The sequence below is a fragment of the Dendropsophus ebraccatus genome, chromosome 1 (assembly GCF_027789765.1).
Source record: "Dendropsophus ebraccatus isolate aDenEbr1 chromosome 1, aDenEbr1.pat, whole genome shotgun sequence".
NCBI classification, from domain to species: domain Eukaryota; kingdom Metazoa; phylum Chordata; class Amphibia; order Anura; family Hylidae; genus Dendropsophus; species Dendropsophus ebraccatus.
Window position 1 is genome coordinate 32,061,968 of NC_091454.1, and position 16,200 is coordinate 32,078,167.

The following is a 16,200-nucleotide window of genomic DNA, read 5'->3' on the forward strand; positions in this document are numbered from 1 at the left end:
TGAAGATCTTCCATCAGTTATAGGAAATCTCTTATAGCTTCTGTAATGCTGTAGGCTTTTAGTAGATAAGCCAATACAATAAATATATTTGTTCCTGAATACAGGCGGTGATCTCAGCAGCATCGTTGCATCACTTGGAGTTTAGGCTTAAAGACAATAATGGTCGGCAGACAGGAGATTCCCCCTAAGCTCCTGACAGCGCTGGTGTGACGCTGCACCAGACAGCCCTGCTTTATGGTAGATTAGGTCTCCCATCATCCAGGAGTCATTGGTTGGTGTCAGTAACGTCAAGGTAAAGAGGAAATATCCTGTCTGGATGAATCATCCGTATAATCATTTATTCATAAACTGAAATGAAAGCCTAGAATAGTCTATTGTTTCTCAGCTGGGACACAGACGGAGACTCCATTTCTCAGGGACCTTTGTGTCTTCACATACAGGGTCACCCAGGGAGTCAGAACATCATTGACATTTGCAAAAACGTGTATAACTGAGTAGCACACGGGGGGCATGTATCTGCTGGTGGGTAACATTTAGGCCTTAGAAGCCTTTAGATACCTGATAACCAGGGCTGGATTTATCTATAGGTACAGTATGCTTTGCCTGTAAGTGGCCCTGAGTATAAGTATAGAAAATCTATATGTTAATATATAGATGGAGGTGAGGATGCTTACATAGATAAATGACTTAAAGGGATTATCCCGAGATTAGTGCTGTATGGTGGTGGTCCAACTGTTGGACCAATCATGGGATTGGCGGTGAGTTGCCCACCCTTTAAATTGAGTGTCAGCATGCAGGTCCAGCCACCACTCCATGTATTCTCATGGTAGTCCCATAGACATGTAATAGTGCGGTGGTTGAGCAGGCACATTGCCTCTATATTCACTTGGGAAGGCAATTGACCACCAGTTTTGTGATCACGGGAGGTCCTTGTGGTCAGACCCCTATTATCAGATTGGTATCCTCTATCCTGGGGATGATTATTATTTTTTTTTTTTTTTGCAACAAGGTGTGAACCAAATTTCAAAGTCTTACCTGTTCACTTGCTGCTGCTTCTCAGCTCCTCCACCACATGTGTATGTGTTTTACCATACAAAGATGAAGTAGATTCACATGGCCTATGATTTCTCTTTGGACCCTTCTTCCGGCTATGTTCACACATTGCATTTAATGCTTGTTTAATTAGTGCTATTTTGCTGCGAATTACACAATTCGCTGCAAAGTGCGCTTATATTTTGCTGCAGTTTAGTCAAAATTATGGCAAAAATATCGCTATTTTACTGTGAAATTGCAAAGTTGTGCAAAAATAGCACTAATTGCTACGTGTGAACATAGCCTCAGTGTAGCGGTCAATGGACTGCAGACTACAGGTGGCAGGGTACCTGCAGGGAAATCACCTTTGTTGCTCTGTGCGAGTCTCTCACATCCCATAACTGATATAGCTGCAGAACGCACACATAGTCAGTCAGAACAGGTGATACCGCCCTTTGGGTCGCTGCTCTGTGACTTTTAATCCCTACCTAATACCTAATCCCTTCGACAAATAACATCAAACAGAATTTGAACTTTGCCTTCTCTAATGATATTAAAAGAGAACCAATCTGCACATTTGTGCTGACTGGGCTCCCAGATCGGCAGTACACACCTGGCAGTCGGCTATCTGGCGGTGACGGGGGATCCGGGCTCTGTGGGCTTCATGTGCGGTAAAATGGGGAGAGCCATGAACTAGTCATCTGGGCTGTGACTAGTCAGGCTAGAGGACCTCCTTGTCTGGAGAACCGGCACCCCGTTGCGTGCAGCCATTCTGGGAGCCCAATCAGCGCAAATGTTCCCTTTAAATAGGAACAGCCTAAATAAAGTTTAACACCGCTCATAATGTAAAAAATCCAGTCAGGCCTCAGACAGATCAGCCATCTGCCAAGTCCTTCTGCACCAGATCCAGCTGAGATTTGGGCAGTTGTTTGGCAGAGAATAGGGAACAAGTCAGTGGTTTTCTTTCCATAACTAACAAAATAAAATCCCCCAATATCCCTGACCCATGGAAAAACTTATTTGAGGGGGAGTAGTAATGTTAGCTCATGTGGGTAGTTTCAGTACATCGAAAAATGATGTAGTTTCCAGTTGTTTGGACCTGTATGTCTCCATGGTAACAGACAACAAAACAAACCCTGTGTAGTCTGATCCTGCAGTCTTACATCCTCTCTATTTGTCCCGTACTTTTTGATTTTGTGAATTCTTTGTTGGCAATAAATAGAAGGGAGTGTGACTACAAGATCAGTCCAGACAGTTTTTTTCAGAAAATAGAGGGGGTCACACATAGTGATATAGAGGGGTCACACATAGTAATATAGAGGGGTCACTGTGGGTGTGGGGGCACGCCATAGCACACACACACACAGCCTGCTGCAGCCATAGCGCACACACACACACAGCCTGCTGCAGCCATAGCATACAGTCTGCTACAGCCATAGCATACACAGCCTGCTGCCGCCATAGCATACACACACACACACACAGCCTGCTGCAGCCATAGCACACACACACAGCCTGCTGCAGCCATAGCACACACACACACAGCCTGCTGCAGCCGTAGCACACACACACACACACAGCCTGCTGCAGCCATAGCATACACAGCCTGCTGCAGCCATAGCATACACACACACACACACACACAGCCTGCTGCAGCCATAGCACACACACACACAGGCTGCTGCAGCCATAGGGCGCGCACACAGCCTGCTGCAGCCATAGCACACACACACACGCAGCCTGCTGCAGCCATAGCACTCACAAACACAGCCTGCTGCAGCCATAGGGCGCACACACACACACACACACACACACAGCCTGCTGCAGCTATAGCTCACACACACAGCCTGCTGCAGCCATAGCATACATACGCACATACAGCCTGCTGCAGCCATAGTACATACACACACACAGGGCTCCAGATGGCGACCAAAATGGTCGCCAATGCGACTGATATTTTGCAAATGGCGCCCAGATTTATTAATCTGGGCGCCATTTGCGACTGGCCCCGGCGGCGGCGCGCTGTCTCTTTAAGATGCGCGGCTGATGCGCGGCTGCCGGGGATGTCCCATCCTATCCCCGGCAGCGCGGCGCAGCAGTGAGCTGCCTGGGGCCCTGACTTCCGGCACAGGAAGCGCGCGTCAGAGACGCTTCCTGTGTCAGAAGTCACAGCCCCGGCGTACAGAGAGCTCACTGACGCTCCGCGCTGCCGGGGATAGGACGGGACACCCCCGGCAGCCGCGCATCAGCCGGGGACAGCGTCCGAAGAAGAAGAGGATCGCCGGGGGAGCGGGTTGTCAGGTGAGTTTGTGTGTTTGTTTTTTTTAAATATTGCTTAGCATAGAGGAAGGGGGGGGGGCATCTATAATGGGGGGAGAAGAGAAGGGGGGGCATCTATAATGGGGGGAGAAGAGAAGGGGGGGCATCTATAATGGGGGGAGAAGAGAAGGGGGGGCATCTATAATGGGGGGAGAGGGGGCCATCTATAAGGGGAGGGGGTATCTATAAGGGGGGGAGAAGAGGGGGCATCTATAATGGGGGGGGAGGGGGCATCTATAATGGGGGGGAGGGGGCATCTATAATGGGGGGAAGAGAAGGGGGGGGCATCTATAATGGGGGGAAAAGAGGGGCCATCTATAATGGGGGGAAGAGAAGGGGCCATCTTCAAGGGGGGGAGAGGGGGCTAGCTATAAGGGGAGGGGGTATCTAAGGGGGGGAGAAGAGGGCATCTATAATGGGGGGGAGGAGGGGGCATCTATAATGGGGGGAGGAGGGGGCATCTATAATGGGGGTAGAGGGGGTCATCTATAAGGGGAGGGGGTATCTATAAGGGGGGAGAAGAGGGGGCATCTATAATGGGGGGGAGGAGGGGGCATCTATAATGGGGGGGAGGAGGGGGCATCTATAAGGGGAGGGGGCCATCTATAAGTGTAGGGCAAACTGGCTGCAGACACTGGGAGATAGATATATGCACAATTATTATCAGGTGTCTGTATTGTAGGGGGTCACTTGCATTAGTCACTAGGTGAGAGATATATCTATTTATATACACATCTTGTGGGGGGGGTCACTATGGCTGCAGTCATAAGTCTAGCTCAGTATGTATAGACTGTTGCAAGCTTTTAAAGGGAACCTGTCTCCCCCGGTGCCGGGGTGACAGGCTCCCAACCCCCCATTAGAACCCCCTATACTCACCTCATCGCGCCGGGTCCCGCTTCTGGAGATGGTTGGGTCACGGAGATCTCAGCCGCTGCAGCCCGACGCGCACACTGAGAGATGAGTCCAATGCTCATAGAGAATGACGGAGCGCTGGACTCTCCCGTCATTCTCTATGAGCGTTGGACTCATCTCTCAGCGCACGCCGGGCTGCAGCGGCTGAGATCTCCGTCACCCGACCATCTTCAGAAGCGGGACCCGGCGCGATGAGGTGAGTATAGGGGGGTTGGGAGCCTGTCACCCCGTCACCGGTGGTGACAGGTTCCCTTCAAGTTCAGAAGAGTTAGCCTCATTAAAAGGCTAGCCAAGTGAGGCTGAAGTACTGAGTCAGACTGTATATGGTTGTCAGACTGGATATGGTTGTCAGACTGTATATGGTTGTCAAGTTGCAAGTTTCCATGTTGAACATTTTCAAACTAAGAAAAGAAAGAATCTAAAGGAGGAGGATGCTGCCGCGGCCTCTGCACACAGTAAGTCCCATGTAACATAACATTAATTTTACATGGTTTAAAATGTTGGCGACCAAATATTATATTTGGCGCCTAAATTTTTCATGTTAGGAGCCAATGGCTCCTAGGTAAATTTTTTTAGTCTGGAGCCCTGACACATACACAGCCTGCTGCAGCCATAGCACTCACACACACAGCTGCAGCCATAGAACACTGAAGAAAAACACCACATTGAGGACTAAGGTTACTGCTACACTACTTATGTCTTCTTTTCCTCCTCTATATTACACAGGATATCTCCATATTACACTGCAGCTCATATACAATCATCCAGTATCCAGGAAGAGACCAGCACAGATCTCCCCCCACATAATGGACTCTTCCAGCTCAGAAACAAGCTGCCAAATAGTGACCGACAACTTTTCCACAACCACCCTTATCTAATAGGGCCAGTGTCCTATTAGAATGCTGCTCATAATATATATTGATGATTCATTGATAATTGATATTGATAATTGATATTGATGATTCATATAAAAACTCAATTCTAAATTGTTCTAAGATTTTTTTAAAAGCTGGAGTCGGAGTCAATAGATTTTTTCCAACTCTGACTTCAGCCAAAACTAGCTTCAACTCCGACTCCACGACTCCCGACTCCACAGCCCTGGTTTCTTTTGTCTGTTATTATAGAAAGTCACAGGCCTAAAGGAACAAGACATTTGGGGGGACATTTGTCAAGGCATATGAGTACACCAGTCTTAAAGCGTAACTGTCATTTCAGGATCATTTTTCTGAAAACATTAAATATCAACAGTACAAGCGATTTTAAGAAATTCTGTAAATGGTTTTATGTACTAAAAGAGTTTCCTTCTGGACTGAAAAAGCAATCCCCCAGCCTCCCCCCTCACATCAGAAGCAGCAGGATTTCTGTCTCCATTATGTGGCTATGGAGAGGGGAGGGGCTGTTAGGAGTGACTGAGCACGGAGGATTTCTGCACAGCACAACACCCTGCAATCTTCTCTCAGTAAGTTCATAGATAAGCACTGACCTTTCTGACCCCAGAATCCAGCATCTTAGGTGCCCAGGGAGTCTACAAACAGCTGACCTTCATGTCACCTCTTCCTGCTCCCTCATCTCCCTCAGCCCCACCCCCCTTCATAGGCTTACAATGGAGAGAGCAGAGCCCGTCTTCACTGGCTTCTCTGTAATGAAGACGTGTTTGCCTGATAATGCACAGATAAGAAGTCACGGGGGGGGAAGGCTGGGAGATTGCTTCTTGAGTACAGAAGGAGGCTTTTTTGGCTGATAAAACCTTTTACAGAGTTTCTTAAAATTGCTTATATTACTGATTTCTGCAATAAAAAAAAATATGACAGTTACTCTTTAACCTCTTAAGGACATATGACGTACCCCTACGTCATATGTCCTCACTTGCACTTCAAAGCGGGGCCGCGCGGCGGCCCCGCTTTGAAGTGCCGCGATCCCGGGTGCCGCGTGTAGCCCGGGACCGCCGCTATTAGCGGGCACGGTCTGATCGCCGTGCCCGCTAATTAGCTAATCGGAGGCAGCTGTCAAAGTTGACAGCTGCCTCTGATTACCGGAGGCAACGTTTTCCTGGGGTCTAGTGGGGGAGATCGCTCCTCTGGGACCTTGTCCCGGAGGAGCGATCTCCGTTACTGATGCCGGCCGGGGACGCGTCCAAGATGGCGCCGTCCTCGGCTCGGCACTCGTTCGTTTTCGGCTGCAGCAGCCGAAAGCAAACGAGTGCCGATCTCATGGATCTCTGCAGCATATCTATGCTGCAGAGATCTCTATGAGAGATCCAAGTGTATATACTAGAAGTCCCCCAGGGGGGCTTCTAGTATATGTGTAAAAAAAATAAAATAAAGTGTTGTTTATAGTAAAAAGCCCCCTCCCCTAATAAAAGTCTGAATCACCCCCCTTTTCCCAGGTTTTAAATAAAAATAAACAAATAAATAAATAAATAAACATGTTTGCTATCGCCGCGTGCGTAATCGCCCAAACTATTAATTAATCACATTCCTGATCTCGTACGGTAAACGGCGTCAGCGCAAAAAAATCCCAAAGTGCAAAATTGCGCATTTTTGGTCGCATCAAATCCAGAAAAAATTTAATAAAAAGCGATCAAAAAGACGTATATGGGCAATCAAGGTACCGATAGAAAGATCACATCATGGCGCAAAAAATGACACCTCGCACAGCCCCATAGACCAAAGGATAAAAGCGCTATAAGCCTGGGAATGGAGCGATTTTAAGGAACGTATATTGGTTAACAACGGTTTGAATTTTTTACAGGCCATCAGATACAATATAAGTTATACATGTTACATATCGTTTTAATCGTAACAACTTGGGCGAATGGCGTAAAAACACATTTCCCCCAAATAAAAGAAATGCTTTTTTTTTTTCAATTTCACCACACTTTGAATTTTTTTCTGGTTTCGCAGTGTACTTTATGCAAAAATTCAGCCTGTAATTGCAAAGTACAATTAGTGACGCAAAAAATAAGGGGTCATGTGGGTTTCTAGGTGGAAAAATGCAAGTGCTATGACCTTTTAAACACAAGGAGGAAAAACCGAAAACGTAAAAACGAAAATGGGCCCCGTCCTTAAAGGGTTAAGTAAAGCCCTGTTCCCTTTTTTCTGGCCGGATTTACTAAGAGCTGGTCAGTCCTGTACCTGGCGCAGGCATTGTGGCACAAATCTACACCCGCTCGGGAGCAAGTATAGAAGCCTTGTAAAGGGGTTTTCTAGAGCTACAGTCTTTGGATAGAATACCAGCTAATAATTGGAGGGGAAGCAACTCCTGTAATCTTTGCTAATCCGCTGGGACTGATCTGCAGTACCATATACAACCGCAAGAAAAGTAGGGTGCTGTACCTAATAAACAGCACTCGCTGCACTTCCTTTAGTCACCAGATTGGCATAGGTGCCAGCAATTGTACACCCACAGATCTTATATTTAGCATTATATTCTAAACACACTTTAAGCATAACAATGATGATTCCATATGACGGTATATACAGTACTATAGTAAGAGTAATGCCACCTCATCACAGCATCAATAGAACAGGCCAACTTTTGTTCTCCCTTTGAAGGTTGTGGGCCTATTGAGAGGAAAAGAAATTGGGGAAAGCCTAAAATGGACCGCCCCTGTATAGTCTGCCTATAAGCTAAACAGGTTAGTTACTTGCTATGTGTCTCCTTTGACCTCTGGTCAGCCGCACAAGGAGGCAAATCTCTTACTATTATTCATATAAGTTTTCAGGCCTGGACGTCCCTAGGTATTTGGAACGGGAATTACCTTGTAGATTTTATGTTTTTAGTACCAAATATTAGGTATTACAATTAAGCTTTAGGGTGCGTTCACACCTTTAGGATCCGCAGCAGATCCGCAGCAGATTTGGTGCTGTGTTCAGTTATTTAAATGAAATCTGCTGTGGATCTGCTGCAGATCCGCTGCAGATCCGCAGCAGAAAATCAGCTGCGGATCCGGTAAGTGTGAACGTTCCCTTAGGGTAGCTTCACACACACCGTATCACAGTGAATTTTCTGCTGCGGATACGCAGCAGATTTGATGTAAATAACTGAACACAGCATCATATCTGCACCATCAAATCTGCTGCTGATCCGCTGCGCATTGGTCGTGTGTGTTAGCACCCTTATTTGTGACCTTTGTGCACTATACTATTAGACTTTTACTTTGCATAATTTTTTTTAGTATAGACAAATTTCCCGCATTGTAAATTGTTCCCATATAAAGCAAAGCTGAAATACTGTACATTCTTGCCCCGTGAGCTGACATTCTGCTGCCTTATAATACACAATGGCTCCAGCTTACATTTTCTGATCATCCTTTATGTCGCTTAGGGGAGCCCAGGAACAGCCGGGGCGGATTTGCATTATAGACGCAGGCCGTCTGTTTGTGGCATATGCATCCTTTGTAGTTTGTACATAATGGACACAATTACTGCAGCTAAAAGCAAGATATAAATAGTGCAGTGCCAGGTAAGGTGGATTGTGTGATGCCAGTTCTATTTTTATGGATGCGCAGCAGTTGTCGGACAGCGGAGTCAGCAGGTCATGAATCTGGGGCCCGAAGGCTTCATCTCAGACATTATGTCACAGGCGAAGCAGAACAATGGCAGTCTGGTCCAGTCGGCTGGTCGGCTTGTGTTACTGCACACAGAATCTCATCTTCCGACCTATAACCTCTTTGTTCAGATTTGACTTTCGAGTCCAGACAATGCACAGTAGATTTTTATGGAATATCTTTATTTTGTTGTAGAAAGCACTTTGCCCTTGCAGTAAAGGTATTGACCTGACCTGACTCGTCAATATAACTTAAATAAAGGCAGACACCTCCCCTCCCCCTCTTTACAAGTTTATTAGGTTCTACTCAAACTGCTTTCCCTTTTTACGGGATCCATGATGGTTACGATCAATCCATTTTATACGTTAATGTCATTTATTATCTGTTTAGGTCAAATAGGATCAATGTTTTCTTTTTTGTTTGCTTTTTTCCTCTGCCTGTCACTTTAAAAGAAACCATTTAACATGAGATATACTTCCTGTAGACCGATCCAGCAGTCTCTTGCTGCAAAATCGCTGAGCTTTGTATAAGATTTATTTAAAGCATACCCACAATATGCCCCCCCCCCAAACTGCTTGTACCGTCAGATAGCTGCTTTCAATCCAAGATCTGTTCTTGGGTCCGTTCAGCAGGTGATGCAGTTATTATGCTGAAAAACATTGAGTGTCTGTGCCCCAGGCCTGCACCGCCTCTCCATCTCTTCACCCCGCCCTCCTTTCCATTAGGAATGGCCCCTGGCAGGATTGCTTCTATTCATCACTTTTCTGAACACTGTACATGTGCTGGATCGTTAAGGGCTATGTGCACCGCTTAGACAAGGGATTATTGGGATAAATCCTACTAGGGGCGTTCCTAATGATGAAGAGGGCGAAGAGGAGGGACAGAAAGGGACAGAGGGACAGCAAGCCTAGGGCACAGACACTTTAGGCCACGCCACGTTGTTTTTTAGGACAATAACTGCATCACCTACCGAACAGACCCCAGGACAGATCTTGGATTAAAAGCAGTCTCTTTCACAAGCACCAATCCGCCAGATCGCCACTGGATTATACACATGTTCAGAAAAAAATAAAACCACGAACTGTAAAAAAAAAAAATGCAAGATTTCTAGGGAAAGTAGGGGAAGCTTTTCAAGTTATATAAAAACCCATTGATGTCTCCATATAGTACATAATTGTCCTTGGTGCAGGAGGCTCGGTCATGTCTTTGCCTTTTATAAATACATCCTCTCAATCAATACTTCTTCCGGACTTCATTGCAGTGAGCTCTTTCTTTTGCGACACCACTTTTCTATTACAGGACACAGTTAAATAGTTAATTCCTTCTGTCTATTATAGCTGAATGCTGGATAAGTCCTGACTCCTTAAAGACACTGACATTGTGGGCCCTGGGCCCTATTCACACATCCGCAATTAGGAAAATAGTATCAATGTATTTCAATGGCCCCATTCACACAGCCGTGTCTGTGTACAGGGCTGTGATCCGTACCGCAAAATAAAAGGACAGGCCCTAGTGCGGACTGAAATTCCTCTACGGACACACCAATAGAACCCTATGGGATCCGTATTTTTGCAGAAGCGATCTGTAAAAATACGGACCCACAATCCACAATTTTTGTGAATCGGCAAGAAAAAAACCCCAGATGCAATATGGATGGAAATTAGCAGATGGGTGGTACTAGCGGTCCTGTCTTTAAGGATTGAATAGTTATTACTTAGGAGCTACAAGACTCAATGTATTTACTTGAATTGGCAGCGTGTGATGTTAATTGGTCCTATTAGCAGCATTATTTGAGGAACCGCAGCCAGAGGTCAAAAGATAGGCACGTTTTTTTGTTTTTTTTTAAGAAGCAGAGACGTCACATACCGTCATATTCGGAGGCTTATATTTTTAATTCTCTTTAGTTAGATAGAGTGGTCGGCACTGCTATAGGCTATTACGTCTATAGGAGGAATTCAGCTGAGGTTGAAATATGGACTCATAGGGTGTCAATTTGGGTGGTGCTCACTCATAACTGAAGGACAGTGCGGTCCAGATGAAAACGAGGCGAACGTCAGTCGAAGCACGTGATCTACGTGCGAAACAGCTGTCACGTGTCATTGGGGGAGGGGTTGGCGTCCTCACTGCAGTGAGCAGACTATGTCCGCGTCTGCTTATATGGAATGAAATAAAAGAAGTCAAGTAAACGGGTGAGTGCCCTCATTCTTCCTTATTTCTAATGTATGGATTATATTTTTAATTAATTCTTTTTTTCTAGAAAGGAAAATTTAGTTATTTTCTAAATTGGAGAAGTTGATTTCTTCTCATGTCAATTCATTTCTTGAAAACAACCCACTTTGTCTGACTATTTACACACATACCAGAAAAAAAGAAGTTGACCTTTAGCTATGATAAATATATTGATGATTCCTTATTAGTGTTGATTGAAACGGTCAAAATGTTCGGGTTCGTCAAGGTTGTCTAAACCCAAACCCTCAGCGTTTGACTCCCTGCGTCTGCAGAAGTTGGATGCAACCAGGGGGAATTAAACGCTGAGTGTTTGCGTTTAGACAACCTTGCCGAACCTGAACATTATGACATTTGCTCAATACTATTCTCTATATGTGCAACCTCTATCCCTTAAAGGGAATCTGTCACTAGGTTTATGCTGTCTTGATGAGATGAGAGCAGCATAAACTAGTGACAGAAATGCTGAATATATCGGTGTAATACTGACAGAATTTTGTTCTGCCGTTCTCCAAATATGCAGGAGAATAGGATTCTTGCCACACCCCTACCACCTCCTTCCAGCTGCTAATTGACAGGTGACTGCCTATATACAGCATGGATAGATAACTGCCAATCAGCAGCTGGTGGGCTGAGTTTTCTGCTTCTCATGAATATTCAGGGCTACTGGGCTCATGCACATAATAGAGAGGACTACTTAGGCTGCATTCACACGTCCCGTAGAATTCCATGGACAATTGTAGAATTAAAGTGAATGCACCCTTTAACACAAACCGTGCCGCGACCTCCACCGCACAGATTTACCCACCCAGCAGCAGAGGTGACAGGAATGCATAATGTGTGCTCCTGTCATCGCATCTGACTACTCACCTATTCCCCCGTGGCGGCCGGCTTACATGTTAACAGAAAGTGGCCTGGACTATGCTGCCCTCTTCTCCCGGCAGGGTAGTCCAGGCCACTTCAAGTGAGCGTGTGTAGGCCAGCTGCCATGGGGGGAGTAGGTGACTGCAATGCTAGGGGATATGTGCCGCGATCCAGAGAAGGATCGTGGCACGGATCGTGTGAATGAGGTGTCCATGTTATTCAGTAGGATATCTGTGAATCAGCTGCACAGAACAATACATCATTCTGTTCAGCTTCTCTGTCGCTAGTTTATGCTACCCTGAGATAGGACAGCCTAAGCCTGCTGACAGAGTCTCTTTAAGGTGCCCATAAACAAGAGCCTGCCCGGCTGAACCAGGCTATATTTCCAACTCTCGCACACTAGACTAGGTTAAATTTCAATGTACAATTTTTGAAGGCAGATAAATCACCAGAGATATCTGGCAGCGTTTTTTCGCCCAATTGTTCATTCTTGGCCAGTCCCAGAGTGCATGTGTCTGGGAGAGTTGGGGGAAAGGTTGTTGGATGAACATAAAGACCATTAAAGTTGGATGACGTCTAATGAACCTAAATCTTGTTTCTTTGCTAGGTCGTTCTGCAAACAGCGTGCAGCCATTGAAAAGGAATATGGTCAGGTAAGGCTGAATGGCTTCTGTGGTCTTTTTTAAGGTCTTACACAGTATTCCCTGTGCCAACAATCTGTTCAGATGAATAATGTTATGACATACACAAAACCCTATTGTGGAATTAAGTTAATCAAAATGACAATCAGATGATCAAATAGAAAGAGATTTTAGAAGAACCACTGCTAAATCATAGCATGTATACAGACATGGGCAAAACGATGCAATAAAACAAATGATACCTGTCCACATTTTACCTCTAAGCTTGTAGAGGCCGGGCTGGACTGCAGCATGTATGCCTCTTCCCTACCCTGCATGATCAATGTAGAAGGTTCAGTGCTGGAAGCCAAATCCTATACATCTTTCATGCTGGGCAGGAAGGGGTGGGGGAGGAAGAAGGCATGCATGCTACAGCTCAGCATGACTACTATGATGTTTAAGCTCAGAAGAAAAACATGATCTTATTACCTTACAAACAGCCATCAGCTAAGATACAAGTATCATTTGTTTGTTGTCCCTATCAGCTACCTGCCTATGTGTGCAGCTCTGAGCATGATCTAGAGTTAAAAGATCCCTTTTAAAGTCAAACTCTACTCAAAATAAAAAAAAATCCTTGAACATAGTTGGGTTTCTTTCTTGTTTGGCATGTGTATTGTATATTTGTTTGCTGCCTGACCTGACCCCAGCCTGTCCACCGATTTATAACATAGTTCGGCCTGCCTTGACCCATGCACTGACCACAGTTCTTTCCCACTGCCTTGGTACAGCCATGTGGTGATTTCCATCCATCAATGAGCCACCTTCAGATATCTGACATTTTTTTTCTTAAAGGGAACCTGTCACCACTAAAATGCAACTTAAGCTATCAGCATCATGTTATAGAGCAGAAGGAGCTGAGCAGATGGCTATATACAGTATCTTAATGGGAAAAGATTCATTGAAATTTCTGATTTTTTTTAATGCTAAGGAGTCCCGTCCATTAAGTGACACTTTCCACTGGACTCCTTAAAGTGATATTGCCCCACCCCCTTTTCATATAATGAGTTATCAGCACCCTTCTTAAGCTTATATTCTGGACATTTCATATCTTAAAGTATGAAGGATTTCTTGGTGGTCTCTCTGCTCAAAAATGCATTTTATCGTTGGTGGACAGTGCCATCTGGGTGGGGGGCTTCTTTGCCTTCGTGCCCCATCTAACTGCCCACATCTGCGCGATAGGCCCGCACTCTCTGTGACATCATCGCCACCTACACCCTGCCCCTCTGTGGCGTTAATAGAATGGGTTGACCTGGAGGCCTAGGCCCCACCCCCTCTGTGACCATCAGAACTGCCCAGATCAGAAGTAGCTGAAGGAGGATTACAGGAAGTTCACTGCATGTGGGATAAACCACACATGTTGTTTTTCTCCACATTAAGAAGATGGCTTTGCAGGATGAGTTGGGCACAATGGGGGAGATTTATCAAACATGGTGTAAAGTGAAACTGGCTCAGTTGCCCCTAGCAACCAATCAGATTCCACCTTTCATTTTCCAAAGAGTCTGTGAGGAGTGAAAGGTGGAATCTGATTGGTTGCTAGGGGCAACTGAGCCAGTTTCACTTTACACCATGTTTGATAAATCTCCCCCAATGTGTAGAAGAACAATATGTGTGGTGTTTAGCCCACATGCAGTGAACTTACAGAAATTCTCCTTCAGCTACTTTTGATCTAGCCAGTTCTGGCGGGGTTATTGAGGGGGCAGGGCCTAGGCCTCCATGCCAGCCCACTTCACTGATATCACAGAGGGGTCGAGGACTAGGCAGGAATGATGTCACGGAGGGGGCTGGGCCTATGGCACCGATGTAGGCAGGGATATGGGGCACAATGGCTATGAAGCCCTGCCCATATGGCACTGTCCACCAACTATAACATGCACATGCCTATATGGCACTGACCACCAACTATAACATGCACATGCCTATATGGCACTGACCACCAACTACAACATGCATTTTTGAGTAGAAAGACAACCAGCAAATTCTTTATACAGGTAGATGTGAAATATCCAGAATATAAGCTTGCTGAAAATTCCTAATATAGAAAGGGGGGGGGACCAGTATCACTTTAACCCAGAATGATCAGGGATTTCAATCAAGTTATACTGATTCTTCTCACAAAGATATATATAACTGTGCTCTGCTCTTCCTGCTCTATAACATGATGCCGATAGCTTAGGTAGCATTTAGAGATGAGCGAACCGGGTTCGGGTTCGAGTTGATCCTAACCCGAACGTTCAGCATTTGATTAGCGGGGGCTGCTGAACTTGGATAAAGCTCTAAGGTTGTCTGGAAAACATGGATACAGCCAATGACTATATCCATGATTTCCACATAGCCTTAGGGCTTTATCCAACTTCAGCAGCCACCACTAATCAAATGCCGAAAGTTCAGGTTCGGATTGACTCGAGCATGCTCCAGGTTCGCTCATCTCTAGTAGCATTGTCTTGGTGACAGATTCCCTTTAAGTCCATTTCTGCGTAGGAGACATGGAGCTCTGTGTCAGAACAAGATTAGTTAAAAATAAAAATTTACATTCATTTTAAGGCTACATCAACCAAACGATTTTTTTGAGCCGAAATTGTAAAGCAAATAAAAGAAAACCTCCAGCCAGTGCCACGTCTGTGAATCTGCAAATAAACATTAGGGAATGAGACAGAACAAGGGACCCACGCAGTGAGTATCACACAGGAGTCCTGTTTACTTATCAGTCAGCATACAGACAGGCAGCCGCACACCAGGGGATGAGTACAGAGCTCTGGTGACATTAGCAAACTGCTTACCAGGCGCATTAAAACTCCCTTTAACATCGGACAGAGCCGTCTAAAAGACACAATAAAACTGCTTTAAAGCTCCATAAAAGTGACTAATAATTGTATGTTGGCACAACGCTCGCGAGTGGATCACGTCCAAAGGAAATATAAAGTAGACTCTTCATTATTTGCCAATAAATCTTGCTATCTTCCTTCATTACATAGCTGTGGTCTCTTTATCACATCCTGACATTATAGCTAAATTGTCCGTTTTACAGCGCACAATCATATTCATGAAAATATGTTTCCTTTGTGCCGATAAAATGTTATTTTTTAATGTTTCTCTCAGCAAACACCAAAAAAATTCAGCCCCGTCTTCTATACTGTACATTATAAGAAGTGTAAGAGCATAATTTGTTATATAGCCTGGCAGATGAGTATAGACTAAGATTGGGGTTATTGGCACATGTCCTGGGCACCACTATGGCTCATGTCCTGGGCACCACTATGGCTCATGTCCTGGGCACCACTATGGCTCATGTCCTGGGCACCACTATGGCTCATGTCCTGAGCACCACTATGGCTCATGTCCTGGGCACCACTATGGCTCATGTCCTGAGCAGCACTATGGCTCATGACCTGAGCAGCACTATGGCTCATGTCCTGGACACCACTATGGCTCATGTCCTGAGCAGCACTATGGCTCATGTCCTGAGCAGCACTATGGCTCATGTCCTGGGCACCACTATGGCTCATGTCCTGAGCACCGCTATGGCTCATGTCCTGAGCAGCACTATGGCTCATGTCCTGGGCACCACTATGGCTCATGTCCTGGGCACCACTATGGCTCATGTCCTGAGCACCGCTATGG

At 45.6% G+C, this 16,200-nt stretch overlaps 1 protein-coding gene across 3 annotated transcripts in view; it reads left to right on the top strand.

Annotated features, from left to right (window-relative positions):
* The window catches only part of FCHSD1 (FCH and double SH3 domains 1), a 71,637-nt gene that overhangs the window by 12,043 nt on the left and 43,394 nt on the right, over positions 1–16,200 (top strand). For all 3 annotated transcript variants that reach the window (XM_069969198.1, XM_069969199.1, XM_069969200.1), the window contains exon 3: positions 12,510–12,555. In XM_069969198.1, coding sequence (XP_069825299.1) covers positions 12,510–12,555 — 46 coding nt within the window. The remainder of the gene's footprint in view (positions 1–12,509; positions 12,556–16,200) is intronic.